We start from the raw sequence: 15539 nt of genomic DNA on the forward strand, positions 1-15539 counted from the left end.
AGATATTATGCTGAGTGAAAGAAGTCAGACATAAATTCAAAATTCTAGTATAAATACCATTAATCTGTAGCAGTAGACACTAGATCAGCAATGCCATGAGCCAGGGGTGAGGGAATTGTTTGCAAAGATGCAAAAGAGGGTTTGGGGATGCAGTTCAGTGGTAGAACATGCGCTTAGCATGCACAAGACCTTATTGGGTTCAAGTCCCAGCACACACACACACACACACACACACACACACACATACACACACACAAAAAAATTCTATCTGAACTAATGGGAATGTTCTATTATGTATGTGTACTGGTATTTACATAGATATGTGAAATTCTCAGGGCTCATTGAACTTTACTGGAAATAGGTTGTTTTTATTGCATGAAGATTACATCCTAATAATAGGGATTTTAAAAAGGAAAGCACCAATATAAATTTCATACCAAATAGTAGTGAATTAGCAGCATCACATTCTGGGTAGTGAATCCAATTATTAGAAGTGTTCTTTAGTTTTATAAATTTGAATAAAAATTAAAATGATAGTGATACCAGAGAGAAGCAGAGCAAACCATCCTTTAAAAAAGTATCTTTACATATAAGACTCAAAGAAACACATATAAAAAGTCCCAGGAAACATGAACTCGAATTAACAAACAACTAAATAAATTATGCAAAACCTACCCAAAAAGATATTGATATGTTTTGAAAATTTAAATAGACATTATTAAAAATCTGGTGAAGAAATCAGAGCCAAATTGCATAGAAGATGCAAAACTAATGTCTAATAATTAGAAAATAATCACTAAAATTACAAACTCAATAAATGAGTTAAGACCATATCAGTTCACTGGAAGAATCAACAGAACCAACTTGGGTTAGCTGATAAATTAAGAATTGGACAAATCACTCATAAACATTATATCAATATGTGTATGTGTGTCATACCAAAGTGACTCACAACACATTGATTTAGAGGATTCTGTAACTTTTAGAGTAAATAAATAGAGAACTATCCCAAATGGATTTGCAGGCAAGGTTACCAGATATTATAAGCATTCACATCCACTGGCTAGGCATGAATTGTTTGTGTTATCAACAAATATAATAAGTTTAGATTCAACTAATTAAATGAATCTTTACAGAAAAATACTTTAACCCAGTCTAGAAGATTACTAAAATTCACCTTTCCATTTTGTCTTTTTCTGAACCTAAAAGGAATTATAAAGTGCATTCATCTCTTCTTTCACACAACGTCTGCCTGAGATTTCATCAGATTTGTTTGTCAGGCTCCATATATGCAATTTTAAAGAATTGAATAAAGTTAATTAAATTCCTGTGAGTCATACATAAGTACTAGTGATTAATATATTTAAAGTGAACCATCATAAACTCAGCAAATATATTTCCATATTGACCTTTACTTAAAAGCTTTATGAGTAAGCAAATACATTTGATATTTCCTTTATATGTACTCTTGTCTTTAGTATTAGATGCCATCTTAAAGAATTTTTTGTGATTGCTTGTTATGATATTAATCACAAATGAAATATGTGAGGATGAAACACTATAAAAATGTGCCTTACAGTAGTACAATGAAACAAATACAAATAGATTTAAAAGACATTTTTCTATTTAGAAAACAATTCACCTTGCCTTAAAATATTAAGCCTAAAAATATTGCAAAAAATTCATATACTTCAAATAATATGCACATCTCATCAGCATAAATCTTTGGTAAGTCCACCAGTCATTAGTTTCTGAACACTTCAATATTATGTGAATGGTAATTTGCTCATCACTTTATCAAATTTATCTATTTCGTAACATAAATTCTGCCTAAGAACATCTGGAATAAAAAAAGGTGGCTGACACCAAAAACTATCATCAGTTTTCTCTGGTTGGACAGTGACACTGTTACCAGTTGCATGACTGCTTGCCAGAAACCAGTACCAGACCAGTCACTCCCTGCACAGTACTCATGCTCCACCAGGGTACTCACAGCTGGAGAAGATCAGAGGGCAGGAGTGCTCATCCATGGGGAAGTTGTGCAGCTGCAGCTGGCACTCTGCATTGATGGTGAGCCTGTGGAAGAGCCAAGCATCACTCTTGGGGTCAGAAACAACACAGCCAAGGCCCTGGGTAAGGCCCATGGGGTGGCTGAGGCACCAGGATGCAGGGAGAAGGAGGGAAGTCACATGATGCAGAGTCCAGCACATGCAACTCACTCTGGGCAATTGTACTATTCACCCAGTGAAGCCCTGTTGTTGTCTTTGTATTGTGTTATTTTGTTTGGCTTTTAATCAGAAACAGAGAATTCCAGTTAGTAACATTCCAACTGTGTCTACAAATACAAGCCAAGTCAGGGAGGAGAAAAAACCCAACTGTTGTTTTATAAGTTGTCGTTCTCAATCTGTTTGAAGGAAATCCCTCCTCCGTTTGAAACTGGTATATTTGACTAAATAGCTATTATGCCAAATCAATCCACTTGTGGAGGGATTTCCTACTTGGGCAATCCCCTACTTTGTGAGGAAGGTGATGGTTGTACTAAGTAGCATACTGCATCTTTCCAGAGCAGACACCCTGTGTGACAGAGTTTCTGTACAGGATCCCAAGACCAGACATGTCTCCATGAAGATTCACTGAGGCTCTATTTCATTCCAGCGTCTCATTGGTATTTCTTTAGAATTGATGAAACTCCTGTTTCAAACTCTCGCTTTATCAATGTATTTCATCAGCAGACTTCACTATCGTGACATTTTTTTGTTGTTGCTGTTGTTCCCTGTCTGCAAAATTATTATTTCTCAGAAACTTTAATATTCTCTTATCTTCTGCTTATTTTGATATTTGTCTATGTCATTTGTGCTACAGGCACTTGTTCAATACTAGGAGTCACTGATCTCTTCTCAGGGCCACAAGCACCTGTAATTGAAAGCTCATGACACTGGATGTGTGTGTGAGAGGGGGGAAATTAAGGGCTGTAAGGAAAGGGTACATGAGGAACTTATTGTGGTATGGACTAAAGAGGGAGGACATGGAGCATGGGTCAGAGGTAGGAGAGAAGTCATAGTCCCCTGAGCCATACTAAATTGAAATGCTTGTTAGCCTACAGTAGCAGACAAGCAGGTGGTCTCCAAGAACCTGGAGTCCAGAACAACCACCTGATCCTCAGCTTGGATATGACTTTAAAATCAACGAAGTAGATGAGCCAAGTCAGTAGGAACATGTAAAGTTGGGGGCCAGGTCCAGAGGTAGTAAGTACACAATGAGAAACAGCCACAGGTCAGTGAAAGATGTGAAAACTGAGCCTTTCTGAGTTGTATGCCCTCAGAGGTCACTGCCAAAGGGTGCTGTCCTCTTGATCCTAGCACTAAATAAGCAAAAAGGCAGGCTGGGGGGCACTATTTTCGTGTTCAGGTAAGCTTAGACCATTCTGGGAATGTGAGGAGCACTGTGGACTCAGACTTAGGTCAAACTCTGGTCACACTACTTCCGTGCATTGACTTTGGAAAGTCAAGCCACTTCTTTGAAGAAGATTCTCTCATCTCCCTGGGTTTCTGTGAGGACTACCTGGCTCTAAGAGGACACATTGCCTGGTTGCTGCATCTTCCTTTAGGGATGAGTTGGGGAACACCCACTTTGTCCTTTTTCCTGGTGGTCTCAAATTTAACTATAATGACATTTGTTAATTAAGACTCCAAGACATCTGTATTTTCCAAGCTGAGTGGACTTATGGAGTTAAATATATAAAAGATAATTTTCACAACTAATTTCCAACAGAAATGAATTCTGATGAATGAATTAGTTCCTATTCATTGCAGATCATTTGAATGCCTTTATTTTTACACAACTGCCATTAGGGGGACAGATTTTTTCAGAACTCTGTAGTATGTTAAACATGAGAAGGAACAGAACTTAGAGATAAAAATAGGGTCTCATCTCAACAATAACTTAAATTAAGGATCCAAAATTAGACCATAAGTAATTAAAGATTCTGTAGTTAGATGGCAGGAATTAGTTCTAGTATTTTATAGCACAACGGAGTAACTGTGATTTATCATGCATTTTAAACAATAAGAAATATACCAAAATTCCAAACACATAGAAATGATAAATACCGGAAGAGTTGGAATGCTAACTATCCTGATTGGATTAATAAATGTTGTATACATGTATTGAATCATTGTAATGTATTCCATAAATATGTACACATGGCACATGTACTATGTGTCAGTTAATGATTTAAAGAGATCCACAGGATATCTTACCTTAAAGTGTAAAGGATTTTCCCATCATTCCAAATTCTGAGGAGTTGATTGGGAGTTGTGATCCAGTGAGCCTCTGCCGTTTTAGAATTTCGGAAGATTGTGTCAGGGATCCATATCAACCCAACCATGTTGCTGTTAAGTGTGAGGATTTTCATTGTGCTGTTGAATCGAAGACGACTGTCTGTCCAGGTCTGAGCAAAAAATATATCAATTTGGTATTCCTGAAACACAGGAGAGAGAGAGAGAAACCTATTAGTGGCTTTTCTGAATGTTTTATTTTCTGTGCCAAAGTTGTTTCCCCTTTATTTTCACCAACAAAGTCTATTTTTCCTCCATGTTTACATTTTCATGTTCTCATTCCTCTCTTTGTTCATGACTGATACAGCTCGTTGTTTATAACACAGTATGATTCAGCAAATGATAAATATGACTAATCAATAGTTTAACATATGAGATATTACATATTGCTTTGTAAACCTTAAATTGCAATACATTTATAAAGTATAAGGAGGGACTGAAGGAGACAGTAGAATATATTTCACAGGGTGGATGCAAACCTATGTTCAAAGGTTCAAGCTTTGACAGAGTGTGGCCTAGTAGAATATATGTTCTCTGTGTTGTAAAATGAGGAACATAGTAATTTCCACTTCTTAAAGGTTTCGTAATGATACAAATTAGGGATTAAATGTTAATTCCTAATTCCTGGCTTATATCTATAACTCAATAATGATAATAATAATAATTATTATTATTGTTTTTACTCAGATTCTTCTCCTTACTCTCCTCTTCTCCCTTCCCTAATCACTTTCCTCTATTCTACAGATTTCCCTTTGATTTTCATGAGATTTCTCTATACTGGGGAATGATTTTGAGCAAGTTATATCGTGTGCATGTATGGATATGTAACAACAAATTACACCATTATGTACAACTATAATGCACCAATACAAAATATGAAAAATAAAGGGTCTTCTTAAACAACCCAAAACAAAAAAGAAAAAAACAGCAAAGAACAGTAGAGAGAATAGCCATTCAAGCCAAATGCTGACTGAAGGCTGAGAGAGCTCAGGTTATAGAGGCAAAGGGCCAGGTTATAAATCACAGAACCCAATAAAGCTTTGCTGAGACCATCAGATAATTAAGAAAGGCCTGAAACCACTACAGGATCTAAAATGTATCTCTCAAATGGCCCACCTCAGAGGTCATTCCCATAATCACAGTTTAAAGAATTACCATCATGCCCAGGGCAAGAAGGTTGTGGAGACCGATGGTTAAGGATCTTTCATACTTTCCACTAGGTACTGTAGGCAATTCTCAACAAATCCCATAGTTATCTTTTCCATTGAGTTTCCAGATAAAGAACCTTTCTGAGATAGGTAATTCAACATGCTAATCTGTAATCTAACCGGCCCTCTATTAACTTATCCATTCATTCATCATTGACTATGCCAGGCCCTGAAAACCATCAGCAACCCAGAAGTAGCCCAATAAGAATCTCCTGGCTTTAATACAGCTTATATTCTAAACAGGGAAGACAGGCCTTACATAAATATTCAAGATAAAAATTTAGTGTATCTGATGGTCACATATAACACGCAGAAAAATAAGACTGATTCTAAGAATTCTAATGATAGAAAACAAACTGTTTTGGTTTAATATGTCCGCCAAAAGTTTGGGTGCTGGAAATCTCCAAATTTGTGTTAATGGCACTTGGAAGTGGAACTTTTGGGAAGTAATTAGGACTGGATGAGGTCCTGAGTGTGGGGTTTCCAGGATTGCATTAGTGGCTGCACAAGAAATGGAAGATTCAAGCTATGTAAAGGATGGAAATTTATTTGGTACATGGTTATAGAAGTTGGGAAGACCAAAGCATGACACCGGTAACTGGTGAGGGTCTTCTTGCTGCACCATGACATGGCAGAGGGCATGCTTGTTCTGTTTCACCATGTGATGCCCTCTGCCATGTCATGGTGCAGCAAGAAGACCCTCACCAGTTACTGGTGCCATGCTTTGGTCTTCTCAACTTCTATAACCATGTACCAAATAAATTTGCATCCTTTACATAGTCTCCAGAATTTTGTTATCGCAAAAGAAAACACAGTAAGGAAGTACCCAAGTACTCAATGTAGAAGGAAATACAGAACAAGGAAGCTGAGTCTTGCACAAGCTTTGAGCAGCCAGGGGAGCAAGTAACAGGGAGGCAGCAACTGGGAGCAGGTTATCAAGGGAACTTCCCCAGAAGCTTCAATTCTACAAAGATCTGCAACTGTAGTGAGCTGTGTGATAGCAGCAATTGGAGTCCCACTGAAGTCTGTGTGTCTCCTAAAAGTGCCTCTGGATTAATGGCTTCTGCCTTTTAAAGCAATCATGAAAGAGAAGAGAAAGATGAAGCTAATTCAGAGCCTGGGTAGGCTGAAAGAGGCAGAACTTGCCTGATGCCCAAAGCCTGTCAAATCAACTTTGCAGAAATAATCAAATCTCTAAATGAATTAAGTTTTCATCCTGTAAAATCTTGTACTAAGTAACTATGGCTGAAGGAAAAGACAAAGCCATGATCTTCCACCAGAGACTGATGGGTCCACGGTACCTGTGCAGTCAGCTCTCCTTGGGATTCAACAACCATAGATGTAAAATATTGTTAAAAAATTACATTTGTATTGATCCTGTATAAACTTTTTATTCTTGTCATTTATCCTAAACAATACAATATAGCAACCATTTATATATCATTTACATTGTATTGGGTAAAGGAAGAGGTGTGTGTGTGGTGGGGGGGGGTCTCTGCAAATACCCTGTCATTTTATATGACACAAACACCTGTAGATTTTGGTGTCTGAGCAGGTCCTGGGACCAATTTCCCATAGACACCGAAGAATGATTGTACTTAAGATTGAAAGAAGGAAAATGACAGCAGGGGAGAGGGAGAAGTAACTGGCCTGCAATACCAAAGACACAGATGCCATTTCAGAATCATGTGGAGAAGTGATTTGCAAAAGTGGCTGAGCACTGGCTTCAATGGGAACAGGCTTGCTATGATCTAAGAAAGTTCTTCCCAAGGAACCACAGGCTACGAAGAAAAGTGACAATTTGAGACTCAAATGATCCTTTTTATTCCTATCCTTCATGGGCAAATAGCAGCCTAAAAAAAACTGCTTTATGATCTGATGGAAGCCAATTCTCCAGTGTTCACTTCACAATGACCAAAGTGGTTAATGGATAAAGAATAGAATGCAAGACAATGGAGTCAGGAAGAAAACAGTACTCAGGAGCTCCATCCCAGGACCAGAATTACTGGAAGTACAAGGACACCCTGGCTTTACCCAGGGACAAAGCCCATTCATTCAATATTTGCCCACTAGAGTTTTAATTGCTACAAACCAGCGTGTTCATTGTGGCATGCTGGCCCTTTTCCATCCTGGTGTACATATTGCATGTGTGGGGAGGAAGAAAGCTTAGCAAGCTAGCTAGCTATTCTTTTTAGAATATTGGTCAATGTATCAAAAGAAGCCATGTCCAGATTTTATGTCTGTACATGTATGTACATGTAATCATCCTTTAGTGACTGCAGGGGCTTGGTTCCAGAACCCTCACTAATAACAAAATTTGAAGATGCTAAAGTCTCATATAAAATGGAGGTGCAGTATTTGCATGCTATGCACATCTTCCCCTATACTTTCAATCACCTCTAGATTACTTGCAATACCTAACACAATATAAGTGCAAGGTGAATAGTTGTTGTACTGTATTATTTAGGGAATAGTGCTAAGAAAAAAAAAGTCTGAACATATTCTTTACAGATACAACCATCATGGGCTTAACTACACAGTACACAATGGAGATGTGAGTTGAATAACTAGTGCTAAAGGGAGACCAAGGATCTGTGAAATGGTGGGAGGTGTGGTAGCCTTTGCCCACATATCACTTCATTCACACAAACTCAGCTTACTGGTCTGCACACTGCAAATTCAAGTTTTTCTTTTTTTAAGCTTCTTGGGATTTTGTTGTTGTTGTTGTTTTGTTTTTCCAAATATATTTGATCTAGAATTTATTGAACCTATAGATATGGAACCCATAGATACAAAATCCCAATCATATAATGTAAACTTGACCTTGGGGCTGGGACAGGGTTGTTTTTTGGATTGCCTCCTTTGAAGAAGAGGATGAGGGAGACAGGGCCAAGTATTTACCAATTATGATACAAATCATGGTGGTCATTGGAGCTGTTTAACAAACCATGCATATTCCCATCTGCAGCTACAGGGTAGAATTGCTTCCCATTTGGGGATGAGTGTGGTGACTTCACTTAGGATAACTTGAAATAAGAGCATAGTGGTGTGTGCCAATTCTGATAGGATTCCTGAAGAACCCATATGGAATTCATTTGCCCCCTTTTCAGGCCCTGTGAGATTATGTGGAGCAGAGCCTCTGCTGATACATGCTTACAGCATGGGCAAGAATTACCCAGAGCTGTTTATGAGAGCAGCAATTCCCAGCCTATACCAACTCATACAGTAGGGAGAGAGAAGACTCCAGGATGTGGGGTCCAAGAAGCATAAGAAGGCCTCTTGAGAAGGCAAGTTATAATCATCCTAGTCCTTGGTAAGGTGCAGAGTGACCCACACTGACATTTACCAATGGAAGACAGCTCCCAGCAGAGGAAGCAACAAACTCAAAAGCATCCCTGCAGAAGAGACTGGATGAGGGAAAAAGCCCCCTTTCTTCCTTGATGCCAGGATTTGAGCTTCATGATGATGATTTATGAGTAAATAATTATATTTGTACAGAGAGCACACTCAATACTTTGAATAAAATTGAGAATGTGACACTGGACAATATGGCATTAACAGGCACTCATGAGTGTTAATTGCTTTCCTTTAACACTGGTTATTGGATTAAGGAATGAAAGCCCATATTCTCCCAGTGTGTCCAGAGCTCACCAATGGGTTCACGGATGCCAGGCAGTCAATACTCCCTGTAAATGCCCCATATAATGCGTTATGGAAAGAACCTAAAGTTGTTTAAATCATTTTTTTCTATTTGTTTATTTTAGTTTATGTCAGAGAAAATCAGAAATCTAAAAAAAATTACTAGAGTTATTTACTAGGTTGGGATTATTTTTTAATTTGCCAAAGAATAAACTTCTAGATGATCCTGTATAATAATGGTCAGATAAATATGAGTAAGGGCCCTCTCTGTCTTCTCTTTCTGACTTCTCGATTTTCTACCCCCATTAATGTACCTTTTCATCCCCTTTTCTTAAGACAGTTCTTCTAAAGGCAGATTTGGAATTGAATGGCAGGATAGGCTGCATTACCTAAAGTCCCTCCACCAGGCACCAGGTGCATCCTATACCAGAAACTTGGATTATCCATACACAGAGGATAAGTATCCTTTCTTGCAGAAGGTAAATGAGGTTTAAGAGATTAAGTAACTTCCATACATTCTCACAGGTACTGAGTACCAATCGTTCTAACTCTGCAGTCAAAATCTACTTCCTGCATGTGAACTAGAGGAGCTACAGCAGCTGAAATCCAGGTGTTTGATTTCAGAACATGTGAAACAAAGAACACCATGGAAGAATCATCCTCCACTTTTACTCTGTTTACAAATTGTATGATTCCCATTTACCTGCCTTAGCTTTAGTTGCCTCATCTGCCAAAAGGGAGCATTGGGGTAGACTGAATGCAAGGACCCTTCCAACTCTGACATTTATGTTTCTATATTACTACCCAGTTAGCCTTTCATTGTGGAAACTAATTCTCCATTTCTCTCATTTCTGTATCTCTTGCAAGAAGGACATGGGAGAATGACTTCCTACATTCCATCTTCCACACTTAAGAGGAGGTTTTGCATGTTTGAAGTGCTCAGAAGCTATGTGTGAAGCTAAGGCTTATATAGGTAGATCTCCCTCCTCTATACTGTTTTCCCATACCAGAGGAGCACACTATAAATGTCCTGGGAGCAGGAGAAGTGAAATTGCTCTTCTGTATAATGCAATCTTGCCACTACTCCAAGCTAAGAGGGCTCACAACCATGCGACTGTGCTTGGTGTGGATGTTTTATTGTGTCCATATTTGACTAAATGTTGGGGAAACACTTCCCACCCACTAAGAAATATTTTTCTTTCTCTCATAAATCTTCTTTGTAATGGCATTAATCATCTTTGTTCTGCAGAGGAAAAAAGAATTGCTTTTACAATATCTGTCTAAAAATAAATAACTTTTTATATTCATAAATGGCAATGAAATGAAAGTGTCTAAAATACTAATAAATGTAACTGGTGAAAATGTGCATAATATCACCCCCACCAAACTAAACCATCATGTTGGTAGAGGGCCTATGCTCATTCATTTTAATAATTCAAGAACTTAATGATTCCTAAATAAGCCATGAATTTCTGCAGCATGTGGAGCATTTTGACAAAACAGAAGAAAAATCATGCTTCTTAATAATACCCATCTTTAACCCCCTAAAAATTCAAAAATTTTATTTCCTCACACTTTTCTGCCTTTCTTTGCCAAAGAGCAAGCAGAAAAAAGTGATAGATTAATAATGGACTAAGTCTTTGAGATCTCTGGTTGCTAGAGACACAAACTTCTGTGGGCAGTAGCCTCTCTACTCTAGTAAGGCTACTTCCCATTAGCATATCACCTCTTATTAGCTAGATAAATACATCACTAACAGATGCCATTGGAGTTGGGACTTGGCTCAGTGGTAGAGCTCCTGCGTAGCATGCATGAGGATCTGGGGTCAATCACCAGCACTCAAAACAAGATAGCTGCTGTCAGTTATTCTTTATAAAATAATAGTTACAGACTATCCACATATATATGGAGAGACATTCATAGCTAATAAATATAAAAATGTTTATATCTATACATTGAGGTATAAAGAAACATGGTTATCCATAGATAGAGTGAGAATAGAAATTTCACCCCTTACAAATAGCTGTGCTAGTTTGGTTCTTTCTCCTATTGTTGCACATTGGCAGAGACGTATGTTAAAAATTATTCCATACTTAAAGAACATCAAAAGAGGGAAGGTGGTTATAGCAGCTAAAATTTAATATCTACTTCATTTGCATAAAGCAAGTTTTACTATTTATTTTGAAAAACAATGCAAATTATTTGCTTTCACTGTATAAAGTTCCCTTTCACATCTATAGATATAGACAGATATATAGAAAAATATAAATATATATAGATATTAGATATATAGATCTAGATAAATAAAAAAAAAGAAATAGATGGGTTGGTGCTCATTGGTACAGCATGTGCTTAGCATGCATTAGACCCTGGCTTCAATCCCCAGTAATACACACACATATAGACACACACATAACAGAGGTATATAAATGAAGATATAGGCAGATATTTTAGAACACCAGGCTGGTTCAGACTACATGGATTGCTTGGCCTGGCCTGTAGGGCAACCGCTATCTGCAGACCCCCATACTTCAGCATGAGTACCCATGGAATTGAGGGTTAGATCTTTTGGAATGAATTTCATAGCCCTCTAGATCACTTCTTAACCCTTACTAAGATGTCAGAAAAGACTCAGGAAAGCCTTGTTTAACTTCTTGAGAATTAAAGTGTTGACATGTACACTCTCATGCTTTCTACAAGAGGTTTGTGCAAAGAACTTTCCTTCTGAACATAAAATGACTTTCCTAATATAATTGCTGGATTTCTTCTCAAAATGTTGTCCACCTTTTTTCCTGGTATATCTTTCTTTCAGATAACATATTTTCTTATGTCATTGTTTTTCATGAAATACAAGTTCTGGGAAGTTGAAGGAAGCAAAATGTCTATAACAAATGACCTTCACACTTTTTCCATGAGCCAAAAAAAAAGAAAGAAAAGAATTTGAAAAGTTGCCACAATAAAGAAATTATACATATTTGAAGAGATAGGTGTGTTTAATCTGGTTTAAACATGATGCAATGTATACATGTCTGGAAACATCCCATGATACCTACCCCATTGATATGTACAATTGTTATGATTTTATATATCAGAAATGTCAGAAGAGTAATTTGTGTTGTTAGAAAGTGGATTCCATAATATCAATAAGCTTACTTACACTTTTTACAGATTATATATTTGTAATAAATCTGTATTCCAAATAAATGACACATCCACAATATACTTATTGTTCACAAAATATTAACAATCCCATTGCAAGACAGGGACTAAGAAGTGTCATCCACACAGTGGATTTAAAATATTTTGGATTTTTTCTCCCAGCTTTATTGAAGTATAATTGACAAACAAATTGTATCCATTTAGGGTGTAGAACACATTTGACATATGTATACATTGTGAAATGATCTCCACAACCAAGCCAATTAGCACAACCATCACCTTAAGGTCACCCTGTTTTTAAATTTTTTTTTATTGCTTTTTATTTTATTTTTTTCTTCCTTTTTGGTGGTGAGAACATTTATAATATTGTTAATTATAATCACACCTCTGTAGATTAAGTCTGTAAAACTTATTTATCTTAAAATTGGAGATTTTCACACTTTTTTTTTAAAGAGAGAGAGAGAGAGAATTTTTTAATATTTATTTTTTAGTTTTCGGTGGACACAACATCTTTATTTTATTTTTATGTGCTGAGGATCGAACCCAGCGCCCCGCACATGCCAGGCGAGCACACTACCGCTTGAGCCACATCCCCAGCCCAGAACTTTTCACACTTTGACCAACCTCTCTCCATTTTCTCCACCCTCTTGCTAGCCACCATTCTCTTCTCTGTTTCAGACATTTTCTAATGGCTGTGCTCAGCTTTGGCCCCTCACCTTGGACCCTCACACTCTCAGGCAGTAATGAAGAGGTAAGAATAGGCAGGAGGTTTGACCTTAGGTACTATTGTGTCCTAATAGTTGCCATCACAAGATCCTAAGCTATATACAACATAAAGAGGATACATTACAAATATTTGAAATATCTCACAAAATGGTGCAGACTTTGCATATAACTTAGGTACATCCTCTCCTATACTTCATATACCTTGGATTACATATAATACCTAACACAATGTCAGTGCTATGTGAAGAGTTGTTTTGCTGTTTTGTTTTGGTAATGATGATTAGAAAATTTCCTGTATATATACAATACAGATGCAATTTTTTTTCCCCAAATATTTGTCTTGTTTTTGTGATGGGAGGTCTCACTATGTTGCCCAGGCTGGTCTTTAATTCAATGACTCAAATGATTCTTCCAGTTTAGTCTCCTGAGTGAACTATAAGTCAGAGCTACTGCCCCTAGCTCTGTTTGTTATTTTTCTTTTCCTTTTTTGGATCCAAGGATGGTTAAGTCTGCAGATGAAGAATCCATGAATTCAGAAGACTGACTGTAACATTAATTGAGTCATAATCTGACTTGATCTGTAGCATCCCATGGGCATGACCACTGTTGGGATGAATTGTGGTCTCCAACCCATATCAGAAGCTTATTTAGCTGCTGGCACCCAAGCCTCTCTGTCATTCAGAGAATCATACAATGTCTCAAGGCAGGTCTACAGGAATGAGGTGGGACTCAAGGTGTTTTTCTTCCCCTTCCAGGAGAGCACACATGCCACACTAATTCCATGAGGGGTTCCATATTTATGTTAGGTCTCCAGGAGAGACCTGGTTTGAGCATCCTTTAAGAGTTGTAAAGTGATGTCCCTTAAGGCATAACTCAGAAGGACTTACTATCACCCAAAAGAGAATTGAAAGAACTATAGAAGTTGCTGTATCATGTGCTTTGCATAAGCATGTTTTTTATTGTTATTTGTTTGTTTAGGCTTGGGTATTTTTCCTGTCAGCAATGATCAAAATCAGGGTTCCATATTTTTTTTAAACATAGTGAATATTAAACATACTGAAAGATTATTTTTTGTTCTTGTTGCTTTGGAGATTCTCAATCCAGGTCCGTGCATGTACAAAGGATTCACTTTACCAATGAGCTACATGCTCAACGTGTATTGTAAGATTTCATAGTGCTAGATTTAAATCGCCTGAGTAAAAAATGTAGAGAAGTCTTTAGAGTTCTCTTCTGTCCACAGTCTCCAAATCAGGAAAATGAGGCCCTGAATGGAATTGCTTGAGACTTCTCAATCTCATTATTTTTAGCTCAAAACTGCTTGACCTTTTTATGAGAAAATGATTTAAATACATAGTAAATGTTTTGTTTTACAACGGACCCCAGCATGAAAGTGGTCACAATTGTTGATCATTACCAGTTGAAGCTTCTTGCTGAATCATGTTTTTGCTTCAGATTGAAATATTCTTTTTCTAAATATCTACATGGAACAGAGATAGATCCTCAGCCTTGCCTTTTGAGATCTCTATAGAACTTTGTGAGACCTCTCTGTGAAAACAGAGCCCTTCTGAAGGACTTGGCATTTCAGGCCGAGTCTGGTCAACCAATAGGTAAGTGAGAAAAAGTGAAACAGGGGACCTCTGGGGAAAGGCAGTAGCCGATTTCCAGGCTTGCCTCCTCTAAGGCTACTACCAGTAAACATATAAAACACATGAGCTGGAAGTAGTCCTAGAGAAGAGAAATGGTTAACATCATCCACAGATTAGAAAATCAGCCCCCACAGTGGAACTGGAGGCATAAACTCTGAAACACAGTGGGAGGAAGGACACCCTGGGGAGGCCCCAGTGAAGACAGGAGAAGGACCACGATTATGATGTCAGGTTTAGAGGTCAGAAGCACAGAAAGGTCATAGGGGACTTACTAAAAAGGAGAGGAAAGGATGAGGTAAGTAATTATGACAAAGGAGAAGGGTCCCCAAAGTCTCCAGAGTTTAGAATGCCTGGTCTAGAAAGTTTAAAAGAAATAAGTCAAGACAGTATAAACTTTATAAACTCAGGTATTAGGATTAGCAGAAGGGAGTAGGATCTTATACAAACAGTATTTCTGAACGTCACAAGAGGGCAGTTCTAAGACATCATTAACTTGCTCTTGCTAAAATTTTCAGATTCTCCATAAATATTTACAAATGACTATTGATTTGAAAACTGATAAAGAGAATAATATACTAAAATTAACTATTTTATCCCATAAACTAGTAGAGATAAAAAACATCACTTCATAAAACACTATTAGTTTGAGTCATGGCCTACATGGAAATCACATGCCATGCTGGATATTCCACCTGCCTAAAATGCACTAGATGCTCATCATTCAGGGGAATATCTCTCACATGAAAAATGTACAACTATTAAAACAGATTTTAATATTGGATTACAATCTTAGACATTTTAAAGCATAAACTGTTCTCATTTAC

The 15539-nt window shown here is 37.4% G+C and overlaps 1 protein-coding gene across 2 annotated transcripts in view; it reads right to left on the minus strand.

Moving 5' to 3' along the window:
- Positions 1–15539, minus strand: part of Gabrg3 (gamma-aminobutyric acid type A receptor subunit gamma3) — a 586000-nt gene that overhangs the window by 256004 nt on the left and 314457 nt on the right. The window contains exons 4-5 of one of the 2 annotated variants that reach the window (XM_076848732.2): positions 4260–4480; positions 1994–2076 (exon numbers count right to left, since the gene is read on the minus strand). In XM_076848732.2, the coding sequence (XP_076704847.1) occupies positions 1994–2076; positions 4260–4480 (304 nt within the window). Of the gene's footprint in view, positions 1–1993; positions 2077–4259; positions 4481–15539 lie in introns of those variants that run through there. The other variant, XM_076848733.1, reaches the window with a different exon arrangement.

Source organism: Callospermophilus lateralis, chromosome 3, assembly GCF_048772815.1.
Source record: "Callospermophilus lateralis isolate mCalLat2 chromosome 3, mCalLat2.hap1, whole genome shotgun sequence".
Classification (NCBI taxonomy): domain Eukaryota; kingdom Metazoa; phylum Chordata; class Mammalia; order Rodentia; family Sciuridae; genus Callospermophilus; species Callospermophilus lateralis.